Genomic DNA, 17,497 nt, shown 5'->3' with positions numbered 1-17,497 from the left:
GAGTCTTAGCTTCAGTCGATCCTTCTGCGATTGTTCATTGCACTTTTGTCAGGCATTATTTTATCAGCAACGAAAACTTCCTTGTCTGTTGATACTTATATTTATAAGAACTCACATTTTAAACTAGAATGTCTCCATTTTAACACAGCAATTGATTTGAGGGTACATTGAAACAAAAGGTTTGTTTGTAGGATAGCTAAATACTTCACAACCTATATACATAGCTAATTTATAGACGTCTTAGATCACAAGAATACATAACCACAAACACAAAATGTATGGGATAAAGGCATATAAATAAAACAATTTCAATCACTTTTACCTGTTTTATTATGAAATGGTTTAAATCAGGCCAGCTCATAGTACTTTCCAGTATGGGGATCAAAATAGCAATTTAGACAGGGATCATAGAGCAGATTTAAATATTCCTCCTCATTCTCCTTCCTGTTCTCCTTGTCTGAGCCATCAGCCCCTGTAACACACATGAAGGTCTTCACTAACACAAATACACACCAAATGAACTATACTGCACAGTATGTAGACACAATCAATGGCAGTATCACCAACAGAATCACCAAAGGAAAAAGTTTGAATCTGCTCTGTCCCCGATGAACTATTAGGAGAAGGAAATGGCTCCAGGGAGACTTGAGGGTGGGGTGACCTTCTGCCCCAGAGCGATGGGAGCCTTTCTCCCACCATCTCCAACACTCTTCCTTCATCAATCAAGACAGGGACTTTTAAGACATTCACACCCAAAGTCACATCATGAAGCCTCTCAAAATCTAATTTCACTTCTTGCTTAAAGCACACGATTTGAGTTGTTAAACTGACAGGCTGTTAACTACTAAAAAGGTTATAGAGTGCTCCAGGAGGAACATTGTCATCTAATCAGAACTCAACGATGATAATGAAAACTAATTATAAGACACAATGTGTCAGAGGTTTAAAAATTATGCTGTAAATGGAAAAGGTTTCACCAATTAACCTTGCAGGCTCGTCTTCTGAGCCCAGCCTTGTAACAAGCACATCTCAGCTGACCTATAGAGCCCTGCCGAGGACAGAGCGCTCCAGTCCCATGGGGGTTTTATCCTTAATTGGAGCCTGTTTTACAGCCCTCCTCTCCACGCAGTGCCATCTTTACGGGAGCGTAACATTTCCGCCTGTGTAACCTCTGACCCCAGTCAACGTTTCCATTAGCGCTATGCAGGCTAAAGCTGCTATCTCTGAGGTTTCTGGACAAATCAAAATGTATGTATTCTGTCCATGTCCCTAGCATTTGATCGGTCTCCCTCTCCCCCTTCATCATGAAAATATCAGCAAGTGAATCTGTGTTGTTTTCATTGTTAAGGTAATTGAGGGGTTGGGGGTATCTTTGGAGAACTGGGTTCAGGGTGTCTGTATTACCTCTGGTAGGATCCTTGTGATGGTCCAAAGTGTCCCCTGACCCCTTAAGCAGGCTGGATGAGAGAATGGGAGGACTGAGGACATCCATCCATTCTCTGGGAAACAGAGATCAGAAGCCAGCCATTACAAAAACAAATATAAGCATAAAATACTTCCTGTACATATCTCATATTATTATCTTGACATGATGTCTTCATAATGCCTCCCATCTTCTCTGCTAGCCCCAAGTGAGCAACTCCCAACCACCTGCTCTTAAGATCCTCTCCTGTGTTCTTACTGGCTACAGTACAGAGGCTTAGCTGTAGGAAACTGTGGCCAGCTGTGATCTCCAATTGTACACTGTGGTCCAGGGCAGGGGACTCAACCTTGCCCCTGGCTGTAAGTAGGAGGTGGATGGCTCTATATTATGCTGTGTAATGACTGTTCTTCTTCTACACAGAAGCTTGAGCTTGGAGTTATTTGTGATCTTTTGTTTCTGGATCACACATAAAGTAAAACACAATTGCAGGGTTTTGGGAAAAATCTTTCAGAACTTTCTTTTGTACAATTTAATTGAATATTACAGGCTGGTTTCTCTTGGAACAGTCCAATGTAGATCAATACACCACCCCAACATCTGACAGATGGGGCCGAAACTGCTCAAGGACTGTTGACATCCATGACCAAATTGGATTTTTGGTCTTGTGGGCTTGTGTGTGTGTGTGTTTGTCAGAAGAAAAGACAGTGAAGTACCAATACACATTTCTCCCTCTCAATAATGGTAGGGGAGGTAGATATTCCCCATTGGGGAAGTACAAGTACCATTTTTAGTGTTTCACCACTGTGTAATATCCAGCACTCAGAGGAAAACCTCCATGGTCAAGGATGATTCTCACTTTACAGCCACACACCACACAGAGAAAAGTCCTCCTTTGATGATTTAAACACACATCAGAAAGTAAAGATAACCTTTACCACAAGTAAGGATTTTTTTCAATATATATATATATATATATATATATATATATATATACATACATATATATCTAGATATCTATTTTCACCAATGGTATCTTTATTTTCTAACTCCTAACTGTACACGCAGTACACTGTGGCACGCAGCGTGGCAAAAGATGTAATTGTTAAATAAATAAAGAATCTTCATATGTATAACATTTAGGCAAACTGGATAATTGTGGATAATTCGCCAAAAGGAAAAAATCCTCTTGGTCTATGTTTTCCATTACTGTCAGGCAGAAAATAATAATAATATCTTGCCTTCAGCTTATACAACAATGAAACTAAGGCTTTTACATTCATGATATATGCAGGCTACATCTGTAGAGCTAAAGGTGAAAACAAATATATTGTTTGGCATTCCTGCCTCTGTTCAAAATAGCCTTTTCTGAAACAGCGGAAATGCCACTCAACATCTACATGACAGGATGTTTAAGGGATTCAAAGCTCGTTTGCCAGAGGCAGGCACAAAAATCCCACACAAAGGAACATGTTCAATGTGTTGGAAAAGCACCGACAAACCAGAGGTAGAGCAGCATTTCAGTTGTCATGGGGAGGACTACCACTCCAAACAACAGATTGCAGCACTGCCAGGATACTCAACGCAGTGACAGATCTCACTTTCAGGCTTCACAATGCACAGACTGCAGAAAAGCAAGAAAAAGCCTTGACACAGATTCAGTCACTGACTACAGCTGTCTATATGCAGTAATGGTGATGGTCTTTGATTTGTTCCTGCAGTCTGTCCTAAGATACCTCCCCAACAATTATTTTCTGTTGACTTTAGATCTATAAAAAATAACAATTATTACATTTACAGGCATGGATATCTACACATGTCCACATGAGTTTGCCTTGTTTTCACAAAAAAAATGTTTTTATGTTGATGGACTATGTATAATTGAAATGGTGGAAGAGTGATGCAATAACTTTGTCTCCTGTGTAACATGCTTGATGAGGCGTTGGTACTTGACTAGGCTTGTGCTCTGGCTGCTGCAGCAGTGGGGAGCCGAGCTAGCCTATGAGGAGAGAGAACTAGATGACACCCCCTCTAATGGGGAGGGGCACTCTGTAACCCTGCATGGCAAGACTGGTCCAGGCACTGACAGCCAAGTGACTGAAACCAGACCTCTGTGTGTGTGGGTGTGTGTGTCTGGGCCAAGTACCAGAAACACTGTGTTAATCACCCCTGACAGCCAGAGCTAATAAGCGAGGCTGAAGTTAAACACCAACACCAAGGCAGGGCTACTGTGGAAATGTTTTCATTTCCCTTTATCTTATGTTATTACCTTTCCATTGTAGTTGATAAACACAATACAAAAAATAAGAAAGTGTGTAATGAAAGAAAGCCAAATCTGATTGACCTAAATTAATACACATTAGAAAGCACGATCAATGCTCACCTTGGATTGGAGCGTAGGAGAGGGTTCATTTCATTTTGATAGTGATGTCCTTGATTGGATGGCTGGGTGAAATGGAAGGACACAATAGATGAGGGTAGTAAGAGGCAGTGAGGATCCATCATGTACTGTAGGTTCATTAAGCGTTTGTCTTCACATAATAGTATATTATATATTTAGTTTTATAACATTGTAGTAAGCCTGTGTGATGGTGATCAGTTTCCTAACATGTCTAACGGTGGCACTGTTGCTACATATGTTTTCAATACAGAACAGCAGAGCAGAATAACCCTGTGTAACTAAAGCCTCAAAACTAACTCCAAACTAAAGGTGAGTAGGGAGAGGCCTTGGCAGCAGCCTGTATGCCCCTTGTAATACCATCAAAAAAACTACTAATAATGTAGTATGACTGTATTGCTCCCCATTGTATGAGATTGTATGAGATTAAGCATGATATTGACACGGAATGACAGCTTGTGCCTCAGCTCTGTGAGTCTCAGCGTGAAAACAGAAAAGGCCTGTGAGCAGTTTGGATTACAGTTCTACAGCTGGAGCTTCTGAAATGAAGGCATCCATCAGAGATACAACGGTCTCTACAGGCTTGTGCACTCAATTAAGGTATTGTCACATATTGTATTTTCCTGTAGCAAGCTGCATTGTGAGGAGGGCTGCTGGGGATTATTTGGGAGTCAATAAGGACATCATGTTCTCATATTCAGGAGTGTTGCCCATTTGTAGCTATTTAAAAAAAAAAAAGGTTTTGTATGTAATACCATGAGATCGTCACAAACCAGAAACAACTGGAAATGTAAAGATAGTGGGAGGTAAGAGAAAGATGGGATTAAACATTCCCATCAATAATACAGGATTCCTGGGGCTCCTCTTGAACATGTATGAATGGAATTGGCCATTGGAATGAGTGGCTGGTAGGTAAGAATAGAGGTTTGTAGATTATGAATGGAGCTGAGTGAAATCAATAACAACAGTGAGCGTGTGCAGGATACAAATGGGACGGACCGCGGGGATGAGTGTCCAGGTGGAGGTGTCGTCACTGCTGGTGCTGATGCTGACATTGCATTGGTGGATCTGGGAGGAAGTGAGACCTATTGCTCCTCCCATCTCCTCCTCCTCCTCCTCCTGCTCCCGGCGCAGACTTGCCAGCATGCGCAGCTCCTCCTCCTCCTCCTCCTCCTGCATGTGCAGACTGCTCAGCAGATGCAGGTCACAGCTGCTGGTTCCGACACGCACCAGACTCCTCTCCCCCTGCACCTTTACACCCATCGCAACAAAACCAAGAGAATTTTTACAATGTTTATTTTACGAAACCAAGAGTCTGAGAAAATCCCCTGTGAGGAAAAGAGACAAGGTGTTTAAACCAGAACGTGGGGTACGTCTGGACAAACCACCCACTAGTTCGTGGCTCAGAAGAAACATCTATAAAACAGTAGCACAGTTATTGATTCAATACACTTCTAAGGCAACTTAGGCTACCAGACAAGCAACCCAGGCATAATAATCAAGGGCTGCTTCTGAGGCAGAGACAAGAGGAAGGCTAAAATGTTTTTTATCCAGCAACCAGGAACAGGGAGGTGAGGGCTGTCTTAGACTGAGCTGCAGGGTCTGAACCTGGGCAAACCCTGAAGCAGCCTCCCCTGTGGCCCTGTGATCCATCCACTTGACTGTCCTCTGATCCTGGTTTCCCCCAGGAGCAGCAGAAGCCTCCTCAAGGTGAGACAACCCTCTCTGAAATCCTCCTCAGTGCAGCGTGACAAACCTGCTCTCAAATCCTGTTCTGCCCTCTACGGCACATCCCACACTTTAATATGAGCAGAGGGGATGAAGAGGGGTAGCAGCACGACAAGTTTGCCACAGGAGGCAGAGCACAATGCCCACCGTTTAACAAGCTTCCCCCCCTTCCCCTCTTATCCAAAACCCACTCTGTCCAAATCACAGATTAAATTAGCAGCCTTGGAGCCCAGCCTGTCCACAGGAGACTGTGGCATGCACTGACTGTCAGAACTACTCTCTGTCAACAGGAGCCTCTCTCTTCTAGTCTCAACCTTTCTCTTCACACAAACATCCACCTTTACACATGTTTTTGATTCCAGTCTCAGATCTGAGTTCTGAGTCAGGTTGGTCCAGGTAAACAATGCCCTCCTCACAGAGTCCCAGCAATCATTTTCGTCCCTTTCACTTGCAACTTCCTTCAGGTTTTTATCACTATCACAATATTCTCCCATGATCTTTCAAAGCTTTATCATTTTTACTGCACCTCCAGAGATTCTTACTGCACCTCCAGAGATTGGGGTGTTGAGAGATCAACTGGGGTCACAAACTCATCATCCATCAGAAAGAGAGCTGCACTTTTCTGAAGATTGAAGAAGGTTTAGATTAGTGCTTCTGACACTTTTGAGGACTCCCTTTGAAAAATAAATTCATTTTGGACCCCCCCCTCCCATTATCCATTCTTTCATTGCCCCCCCATGGGGATTTCACCCCCACTGTTTGAGAACCACTGAGTTAGAGGATTCAATCAGCACAACAAAACGTTTTGTGTTCAACGATGTCCCCGAGTTATACTTGGTATAATACAGCCAAATAAGTGTTGAAAATGTGCTGATGATGTAAAAAAGAACCTGAGATAAGGGCTTCTGATCAGCTACTGCTCAGGGCCTTCAGTGTTGTATATTCTACAACTCTATAATTATGTAGTCTACAATATAGTTAAAAAAGAAACAGGGTAGAATCACATGTTGTTTTTGCACAGGATTGAACTTTGACTGGACCTCAAATTCCCTATGTGGCATGAGACAGCATGGTTGCCGGGGCCACCTGGAGGAGCAATTATGGAGTGAAAGCAACCTGACAGATGTTCAAATCACCAGCACCACTAAAAAATAAAATGGCGAATAAGAGTGTCAACAGAACTTTCTCTTCTGAAACCATGTGCTTCCATCCCGGGGGATGAGCTGATGAGGAGGTATGGTAAGGATCTGAATACTAAATAGCAGTACAACCTTCAGCAGTCTGAAGTCTCCTGGGGGGATCTCTTTGAGGGAGGTCCTGCTCACTGATGTCCTGCATCTCTGGTCCCGGCTCAGTCCCTCAGGTCCCAGGCCATGGCCCTGGGTGGTTGTGCTGGGAGAGAGACAGCGAGTTGGGACCATCCCTGCCACCTCTGCACTCCTGCTGGATGGAGAGTCAGCTGGGATGGTCCGTCTGATAGGTGTGCGGTCTGCAGCACTGGATTCAGGCCTGAGAGGAGTGTCCCCACCTGGACTGGATGGCCTCGGGGTGGCAGGAATGTAGACAATACTGCACCTTTTTTGAAGGAACCTAGTGGAGGCCTCTTCCTGTATGGAAAACAATGAATCAGAAAAAACATTTTTAACTTTCCAGCTAAAAAAAATATACTTTTCTGCAACTTCGTTTGTTTGTCAAAAGTTTGATTTTAATTTGATTCATTCTGTGGAGATAATGGATATTAAAATGTCCAAGCGGTTTTGGGTCTGATTAAATACAAGAGACATCTAAAACTGCATCATGGTGGGTCTGATGCAGTACCTTGAAAGGAATAACTTCTGCATAGAAAAACTTGTCATTGATGAATGAGAAATAAAGTCAAGCAAATGTGACTAACTGGATCTGGGATAACATCACAAATTACTTGCAATTAGGTATGGCAGTATGCTATCTAAAAAGGCACAACATTAGTGTATCCAGCAAAGGCGATGTCTTTAAACTTGCATGGCTTTCATCCTTCCTAATGGTCTTCTTATGTTTGGCTTGAAAGCGGACAGTTCTATTTGCCTTCTAATGAGGACAACCTGGTGAAAGGGCATATTTGACTCCTTCCTCAATCCCCATTTACCTTTCATCCCTCCTCTGATAAGATTTCCTATCTTTCCTGATAGAAACTTTCCATCCACTTCCACTTATTTGTAACCTCATTTCCCTGTACCATTGTGGATAGGAGTGGATCTGCTGTTGAGAAGAGCTGACTGTTAATAATTGTCTAGTAACTATGTAGTATATATTTACTATATTCACTAGTTTCTGTTGGGTTTGTCCACAACAGGCCACAAGAATAGGTTGATATCTGTTTTCAATGTTAAAAACAGACATGTAAGCAGCATGCTTCTGATTTTTGGGGAATATTCAACCCCCAATAAACTACAGTGCATTGAAAGGGTCCACAGACTGTCAAGTAGAACAACAAGGAAAGAGTGCTGTTCAAGAGTCAAATGTTTTGTCCTCGCTCAGCAGTTAGGGCTAAAAACAAAACCTCCCAGACATCAATCACAGTGGCCTAATTAACAGAGGCAGAGCATGTGTATCTTGAAAATGAAATGGACCTCACACAACACTGAATGGAATTTATCATATGTGAGTACACCCAATTGGTCTAACTACTGTTGTGGTTATGTTATTTCCGACTGAAACAAAGCTGTGATGTGTTTTCACCACAGAGTTGTGTGTAAACCAGTCTGACCTCAACTCCTGTGTATCTTCCAGAAATCCAGGCCCACATACTCAACATAATGACTACACGATGCTACACTCACATATGCTACACTCACATATATTTCACCCAAACTATCTGCTAGAAATAGAATAATTGTTATTAACTGGAAACAGTTAGTGCTTCTAATGGTTCATAGCCAAGGGCAGCAATAGAAAAGAGTGTAGCCTAGGTTGATAGCTTATTTTGGTACAACATGAGTAAGGGCAAAGAGAGAAAGATTACTACAAAACAACTGAAGATGTTATTTTCAGTCCAACTGTGTTCAACTTTAACTTTAGAACAAAAAGGTTCAGAGATGAGTGAAAATCATTAGACTAAGCCAAGAAAAGAAACATGAAGAGCTATTTTTGAATATTCAGCCATTCATAATCAATTTGATCATTAATGTAAGGCTTAAGTCTGAATATTTAATTATATTCTTAAATTTAGAACCAGTAAAGACAATCAATTTTCCAATGAATAGATCTACTGTATAATCTCTACTTTCCCCTGAATATATCTATTGTTTAAAAGTCATTTCACTTTCCACTCAGCCTTTTTTTATTCAGTAAAATATTGACATTACAGTATTTCATTAGTCTTAAACTTTTATAATATCAAAGGTGAAAGTAAACAAGTTTACTTTTAAAACAGTAAAAGTAAAGGTGAGAGTAACTCTTCAGGTGTAGTGTGCTCATGTGTGCGTGTGTGGAACACACCATACCTCATCACTCTCACTAGCAATGAAGTCGTCCTCTGGCCTGGCTCCCCTGCATCCTCCAGTATCCATCTGTATGTCAGAGATCTCCAAATCCTTCTCCTCATCTTTCGGCTCTTCTGGCTCCCGCCGTCCCTGCCCTCTCCTGGCAGAGTGGGGCTGGGAGGCAAACGTGAACACCTCATCCATGGACAGATGGGGCTCACTGCCATCTTCATTCCCTCGCTGGAGGTGTGAGGGGAGTAGGCCTGTGGGGGGCTGCCTAGACTGGGGCCTGGCAGGAGGCCTGGAGAAGGGATGCCAACAGCTCCTCTCCTCCTCATCTGGAAGAAGAGCAGGAAGAGAACAAACATGACTGTGGTCTGGTTGTTATCTCAGCATTCTTGTTGACTTGATGAGCTAATTTGATGATTCTAAGACGCAACAAATTGTCTCTTTGAAACTAAAACAGTTGCACCTCATTTATGACACAATTAAATTATGTTTTGGATCTCAAGAGAAGAGATCGTACAACACACGAGTTAGCACTTCAAATCAATGAGCATAGTGCACAATACACAGCACAAGCCACTTGTGTTTCTCCTGTGCTGGCTAGATCGAATAGAGAATAATGATAGCAATCTAATTACAGGGAGAAATGGATCCCTCTTCAGGAGGCTTCTGTTGTTCTCAGTTCATTTTCATATGGAAATAGCCACCTAATCACAATATGGCAGAGTGAAATGAATTCCATGATACTTGCCAAAAGCTGCATATTAATTTCTCCAGTGTAGATATATTTTCGGCAGTTTTGTTAATAGCAGTGTAATGCCTTAATGAGCATTTCAAATATGCATTAAGCAGAGCCGAAGCCTTGGAAACAATGCTAATATATTTGTCTCCGGTATGCAGGGAGAAAAACGCGTCGCCTTGGCAGAGCTGGGCTTACCCGCCGGCACACAAACGACATCATTAGTAGTGAGGGCGCCACTTTGCTGCAGAGTCATCACTCACACACGGATACTTCCGCCTAGGGGGTCCACCAGGCCCCACGTTCAAAAACACCCAGGAAAAGGCCGCCTTAGAGACTTCTTGTCCAAGCTGACTAACAATGTTTGCTTATTGCGCTGGCGAAGCTGCATGTAGCTACTGTGAAACACCAAACTGAGATTTTATCAGGAAAGTTAAAAAATGCTGCCAGACTCAATTAAGTTGCCAGAACTTTAAACGAGGAATCAAATTGACTCAGGTTCCGTCAACAGTGTCAAGCAAACTGTTCTTGACCGCTGGCAGGGCTCACGTCAATCCTGACACCTTCACAATCAGAACATCTTGGTGCAAGGTACAATACTTCACACAAGTCTTACTTTCATGGGTTTGAGTGACTTCACATTCAGAACACATTTAGATGTCCCAACAGTGTCATCAAATTCTGTAATTGCCCACGGTGTGGTGGACCCTGGACCCAAGAGGCAGCTCTCTGACTAGTACTTAATGTTCCATTACCATTAATGAACTTACTGCATTCAGTTAGAGGCCACGAGTGTGCTATTGCCTGTGGGATCAGCTCATAAATGTGCTTCAAACACATTAAGCTCACATACGGGTTCATTTACAGTTGATGGGTGTCGGGGTAAGTGTGTGGGAGGGGGGGACTGAAGTTGGTCCATAAAAGGCAACGGAACAAAATACTCTTTATTGTAAAACCACACTTACTGCTAGCAAGCAGAAACTTTACTGTATAGCCTAATAGAAGATTGATTGACAAGGCCAATTGCCACGTGTCAGACAGAAGACCCTCTACTTTCTTTGGATTAGAAACCGACCTGATGGCCGGCTCTCTCTCGTCTGTCTGAGGACCAGAGGTTGTTGGCTCCTCTTGTCCCTGCTGGATGGAGGAACTGACATCAGACCAGAGGCTCTCATGTCTCCACTGAAGCCATGCACCATGTCAGATGTCCCTTTGTATACCACAGACAAGAAGCATTCACACTGTAAGAAAACGTCCTTGAATTATGTGTTTCTCCATTTCCAACACAGATTTTACCTGTGGGAGCTTGTTTCTCTTTCCCAGCACTGTGAAGCCGTAGCCTCCTAGAGGCCAGCCTATCAGAGGCCCTGTTTCTTTCTCTGGGGGGCTGTGGCTGCAGACTCCCTGGCTGCACCGTAGACACTACAGGAACACATTAGAGAAAAAACATTACAAATAATTAATAATCACCATCAAAATAAATCGGATGTATTCGAATTCCTGTGTTAGTTACTACAGAAACACAATTTTATACTGTATATAGTACAGATGTATATATATATGTATATATATACGTGTGTACAGTGTATGTGTACACACACATATGCCAATCTAAACCCTAAGAGAAAAATATTCAAAAAACCTTGTGAGGCAGTGAAGGATATATATATATATATATATATATATATATACACACACACACACACACACACACGGTATATACAATACATTGTATGTGCTATGAAATTAATCAGTACAGACTTCCTCTTTTGCATTCCAACCCACTCAAAATACAGTATATCATTACCAAGTCTAATATTAGCAAATGTAGGCCAGACTACAATATGCAGCTGCTAGTACAAAATACAACAGACAGTTGATTTACTAGTCAGTAAATAGTTCTGTAACACACACACTTATGTAACATAAATTGATTTACTAGTCAGTAAAGCCAAGTCAAGGAGCTTTAATAATTTGAGACAGTAATTTCATGCCATAGTATTCCACAAATGATAAATAATTGCTTAAAGTTAACAAGGGATTGGTAATAGGTGGCAGTGATCAATTATTGCTGTCATCATGGTAAAGTATTTGAAATATAACAGACTTACCATATATTTCTTACAAAGTTCTTATATCAATAATTGTAAAGCCAAACATCTGTCAATTTGACATTGATTTTCCAAAGCTGCTGAGACTAAACTAGCGATCAAGTCCTCCTGTGAGTTTAGTAGTTCATTCTGGTGAAGTAAAAGCAGATTAGTCTTTTTCTTACCTGACAGCTCATGAACAATGTCATTCTCCTGGGCACAGGGACAAGGCTGTCTCTCATTCCTCTCTGCATTATTCAGTCTTTCTACAGCAGCCCACATTTGGCTTGGTCTGGGCTCAGGACCACACTCCTGGGAAACGTTTAATAAAAACACTTGAAAGAGACTTTGGAGTTGGATCATGGTAATGACACAACGCTAATGAGTTACATCTACAAAAAAAACTTTTTCCTTGTGAGAAATCCAGTTCTTCTTGAAAATAACTTTTGGCAACATTTATGTTGCATTAACTCCCATAGTAATGCCTTCTGTTAAATATTGTAGGTACATAGGAATTGCTATGTTATTGAATGTTATTATGTGCTAGTGTTAGCTAAAGGTTATTAAAGTTTATAAAATGGGTAATTTCAACCTCAAAATGTGATTGGTTGATAGCAGAATGCACCTTGTGCCTATGACCACAGCACAACCCATGAGTTATTTGGCGATAAACAACACCCTCTCGTGGTTTATTGCTTCAATATACCACGCCCTCCTGTGTTTTTTTGCTTTAATGGGACACAGGATGGGGTTTACTGTATTGGGCAAGTGCATGTTGCAAAGGGGCAAGTGAAGGTTGTGGTACAAAACAAGATCAATGTTATAACTTATAAATACTTTAATACAGTAAACTGAGAAGCATATTTAACAATGGACTACCATGTTAGGTGTACGGTATACCTCTTGTGGTCCATTGTTCTTTCTCCCAGTGAGAGGGGGGGGTCCTGCAACCCTTGACCCAAACGCTATGTGGGAGGCTTCTTGGGTCTTCAAACCTCGTGCGCTGGTCAACCGGGCACTGCTTGACTGATCTGTCAGGTACAGAGAGACTTTTCATTACAATGGTTGTAGCTAAACATGCTGAGCCAACCAAGCCCCAGCGAGGCCCAGTCTAGAGCAGGAAGTAGGCTGGAAGGACAGGGCTTGACTGGTACCATGGCCCTGGCTGGTAAGTCTATTAGTGTCCCTGTGTGCCAGTCTTGATTTGCTCAAGCGATGGCAACTCCCACTGACACCCTCTGTCTGATCTCTATCAGAGCAGACACTTCTTCTCATCAGAAAGGGACACAAAGGCTGTTTACAGTTTACTTGGTACCAGTTATAAAGCAATAGGGGGATTGGAAAGTGTTGACTGGGGAAAATGTCTGTTTATATTTCTTAAGGTATAATTCTTAAGGTTTCATAGTAAAAGGGGAAGGTTTCATAATTCTTAGATTTGAAAAGACTGTTGAAAACCAAACATGGAATTTATGTTTTTACAGTCACTTGGCCTTTGGTAACTGGATGACCTTGAGAGAACAAAAATGCGATTGGTTATTACTATACCCAGAGTGTGATTGCTTCTGTCAACAAAACTGATTTTTTTTGCCTCTGACAAATGTACTGAAGCAACGGTAATTAGCAACGGCCCATCTTATACAAGCAGATTTGGTGCCTGCTTCAATAGCAATCCTTTTAAATCATTATTAGGCCTGTTATGCTAATAATACAACACCAATTATGAGAGCTTATTTCCATGACAACTCAGTGTGTGATTGCTCTGGATTTCTATGTACACAGCCGGATGAGTCAACATGACTTAGACAGCTGTCAGAACAAATAACTAGTTTTTTGTACCCAGAATAAATTATTGCAGTTTCTTGGTACAGGTGTACACTGCACATTACCTCATTCCAAGCCTGCAAGCATAACTAGCTTAATATTACTTAATATAGCAAACGCTGCACCAAAAGAGTCAAAGTGCTCCAAACTGTATGTCAAAGGAATAGCCTACCTCAGATTAAAACTCAGTTCAAGCTGTACAAGCTGGAGTAGACATAACTGCTCTCCCCCCTTGTTTCTGCACAAGAGTAATCACATATAAACTAAATGATTGTGCAAGGATATTTTACTTATCTCTCCATAAACTTCTAAATCATACTTGATTTCCTAGAACACCTGTCCTTGCTTGAAACTAGTAATTATTGCTGTACATGATAGTGAGAACAGTAATGCTTCCTGGAGATGCACTCAGTTGCAAGATACAAGAATAACAAAACTAAGTTTCTTCTTTTATTTGCTGTCTCACCTACCATATTCACAGTTCACAGGGGCTACCCTTGCATCTGACAGTTTTATTTTCTCCATGTTCAAGACTTGAGTCTCATGTTGTACGTCAGCCGGAAACTGGCAGCTCCGAGGAATAAGATCTCTAGGACCACTCCCACTGAGAAACAAGTCTGTGAGGGGACAGGTAACAGGTCACAAATTACACACGTGCTTCTTAATGTATATATATAATTTTTTTAAACGATGGTAATCCCTAGTATTCTACAGGTGAATTCACCAGAGACAGTGGCTGCACTTTGCTGGGTCACATCTGTCCTTAACATTACCATTCCAGTGCTCTCTGGGTAATGATAAAAAAAAGTAAGACAACCTTCCCCACTGCTGGGAAAAGTTACACACACACATTTATACCCAAATTCAATCATCTTGGCTTGCACTTCAAAGCACACAGGAAAGTAAACACTTCACAGTTAGGATTCAAAAGACAAATTCAAATGAAAATGTCTGAGGTGTTTTCGAGGGTGCAGATAAGTTAATTATAAGTTGGTAATGAGATGAGTGTCACCAAGAAACATCAGACTGTGTGGGTGGTTATTCCTCCAGAGATAAGGTGAACTGTCTAAGCTCTGTTTTGGCAGGGACCATAACTAGGCGTGAGCTGTGACTGACTGCCTTACCTCCAACTGAGGCCCCTGTAGGCTCCTCCTTCATGGTGAAGATTCTTCTGAGCTTACAGCTGGCAGATAAAGTGATGCCATCCAAGCTCAAGTAGCCAGCTCCTTTAAACAGCTCGGCGATGAATGAAACCAGGTCGATGCACATGTTGCACCACTAAACACCAAAGGGGGAAAATGTTGCAGAAACTAGTTTGAAGTGGTAACGTGACTAAATAATCATGGATTTAATTTAACATTGAAGGTGAAAAAGGTTCAATTTTTTTGAGGTAATACACACACTCACAATGCAACGTTTCAGTCCAACAAAAGGTATCCTGGCATGCAAAGGTGTTGCAGAAAACTCTTTATGAACGGTTGAAAAGTAAAGTCTTCTTTTAAGATACCCCGAATCAGTTATTCTGAAAACACATAAATAAAAACATTGAGAACAGAAAATGTTAGCAGTTTCTCATTTTCAATGTAAGGTTTGGACTCTACACAGCACAATGCATCCATCCCCTGGTTGTTTTAAACATGTCATGAAGGAAAGAACTCACTTAACGTGCTACTTTACTTTCAGCACCCACTCTCACAAATTAAAAGGAAGAGAGATTTTGTGAGTTGAGTTAGTCACAAAGAGATCAAATGGTAACATTCTTGAACCTCCTTAAATTGAGTCATTTAGTCATTAAAGCATTAAGTACTTAGTAGAAGAAGAAGAAAAGAACATTGAACTTTTAAATAGGTATGAACAGGTGATACAAGGGATAGTATTTAGGAAGGTCACATACAAAAAGAATGTAGCAAGAGAACAAATAACGCAGACTGGGTTACATATTTCCAACAGGATGCCAACGTCTGACTCTACAGGGGAAAAACTAACAGTTTTTCGATCGAACATGGAGCTTCTGAATGATTACTTGATTACCAGAGTAGACCATGGGGCCTATGATGAACTGCAATTTCTTCAGCAAGCATTTTAAAATAATTACATGGTGGCGATTGCTTGTAAAAAATAACTTAAAAAGTTAGTTTGTTGTGATCAGAACACAATCACAATTTTGTGTTTTTATCACAGTCTGTGTCTTTTTTAATTAGTCTTTCAAAAGATCCAAGTTAAAAAAGAAAATTGGGGGGACTATTGCCAAGGGTTTATGAAAATATGTAGGTAAGCTAATATCTGTATTACTATATCTAGGCAGATCTTCCTGACAAAAATGGCCTTCATGATATTAGTCACTAATTGAATGTATTATCATGAAACAAAAACTTGCTAAAAAAAAAGCCTACTTACACAAGCTCTGTCGAAAATTCTTTACATAGAGGAACATTCAATTGAAGGACCAAGAATCTCTGAACAAGGCCAACTGTAAAAAGAGAAATATCTGTTAAACACCATTGCTAATGGAAAATAGAATCACTTCTAAATCAATAGGAAATAACAGCACTCTGAATATCTAGCACCAACCACAGAATATTAGTACAGATGCTTAAAAAGGTGATTTTAGTTTTTTCACTTACGAGACATTTTGCTATCCTTTGGCATCTGCATTTTAATTGTTTGACTGCTACCCTCCAATATATACACAAAGCCTTTGACCTCTTTGTCAAAGTCCTATACAGAAATAAGAACATGTATTAGGCTATATAATGCACCTATGCAAAGAATAGTCTAACATTGTGTCTAACGGAATGCCTGATTAATACATAGGGTTTTATGTAGCATAGGTGTACAGTACTCTAACACTTGACTTGTATGAAAATGAATACTCACTTTCCTTATTGCTGACTGCCCTCCATAGAGCTTCCATTTTGCCACAGGATCTTTGCCATGTGCACTGAAGATCTCAACCACAGCTCCACCCTTGGATATTGCATAATATCAAAGGGTTTAACTATTATATTTGAACAGGATAACGATATCTTGTTTTGATTGACCAATCAAATCAATGGCGACATTTACACTCACCTGATAGTCATTCTTAAACATGTTGAACTATATTTCTTTCCTCGTCAATGGGGTCTGGATCAATACAAACTTCAGTCGTGCCAAGTAGGCTACTTCAGCAGGTAACAAGCCTGCTAGCTAGCTGGTGTTACATATAGAAATGTAGCTTGCTATCGTTATCCAGCAAGCTACTAATAGTTTGAGTGGGCAGTGCTGCATAGTACAGTACTTACTAGTACTAGTAGTAGATACAGTCCCTCCCAGACAACAACATTATATGCTGCGTCTTCGGCTACACCGATAGTTGACGCATTCTGACTTGGTTTTGTATTATGTCACTAAATCCATGAAAACATTGAAACTCTTATATATATTATATATATATATATATATATATATATATATAACATTTGTTGATAGCTGAATCGCTATACACATTTACATTATTATTTCAACGCATCTAGGGGAGCTGCTGTGTTAGAGTGATTACCATGGTGACAGGCCCTCCTTTAACTGAGCGCCAGCGCGCGTGGTGTCAAGTGGACTCTCCCGTATCTGCTGAGTCCCGAGTCCCGTATGTAAACAAAGTCATAGCCATAAAAGTGTTGTAAATATGCTTTTAGTTGGACAACATCTGCAAACACTGGGAGTAACATTTTACACTAGACCGATATTGCCATTTCGTGAATAGGACAAGCTTAAAATGAAAACCGTACTACAGCAGACCTTCTCGCCTTTTGGGTATTTTTACTTCAGAAGGATTTAAGCACAATTTCGGTTATG

The 17,497-nt window shown here is 41.0% G+C and overlaps 1 protein-coding gene across 1 annotated transcript; it reads right to left on the bottom strand.

Moving 5' to 3' along the window:
• Nucleotides 1–142: 142 nt before the first annotated feature.
• cfap20dc (CFAP20 domain containing) lies at nucleotides 143–16,992 on the bottom strand. The gene is made up of 17 exons (XM_047025535.1): nucleotides 16,736–16,992; nucleotides 16,541–16,630; nucleotides 16,288–16,381; nucleotides 16,061–16,133; nucleotides 15,071–15,185; nucleotides 14,788–14,941; nucleotides 14,134–14,280; nucleotides 12,743–12,873; nucleotides 12,028–12,154; nucleotides 11,049–11,174; nucleotides 10,828–10,962; nucleotides 9,029–9,345; nucleotides 6,818–7,153; nucleotides 4,818–5,069; nucleotides 3,804–3,865; nucleotides 1,405–1,499; nucleotides 143–472 (listed from the first exon to the last, which is right to left on the bottom strand). Exons 1-17 carry the CDS (start codon nucleotides 16,754–16,756, stop codon nucleotides 348–350), a joined length of 2,400 nt encoding a protein of 799 aa, XP_046881491.1. The 5' UTR covers nucleotides 16,757–16,992; the 3' UTR covers nucleotides 143–347.
• Nucleotides 16,993–17,497: the final 505 nt, after the last annotated feature.

The sequence above is a fragment of the Hypomesus transpacificus genome, chromosome 9, assembly GCF_021917145.1.
Source record: "Hypomesus transpacificus isolate Combined female chromosome 9, fHypTra1, whole genome shotgun sequence".
Lineage (NCBI taxonomy): Eukaryota > Metazoa > Chordata > Actinopteri > Osmeriformes > Osmeridae > Hypomesus > Hypomesus transpacificus.
This window is presented reverse-complemented; position numbering and strand designations above follow the sequence as displayed.

Bases quoted from the DNA above. Each gene is read 5' to 3' on its own strand.
- cfap20dc (XM_047025535.1), bottom strand. From the start codon at position 16,756: ATGTTTAAGAATGACTATCAG. The intron at 10,963-11,048 runs GTAAAATCTGTG...TGGTATACAAAG, and splicing joins AGAGAAACAAGCTCCCACAG to GGACATCTGACATGGTGCAT. The intron at 7,154-9,028 runs GTATGGTGTGTT...TTTTCCATACAG, and splicing joins TTGCTAGTGAGAGTGATGAG to GAAGAGGCCTCCACTAGGTT.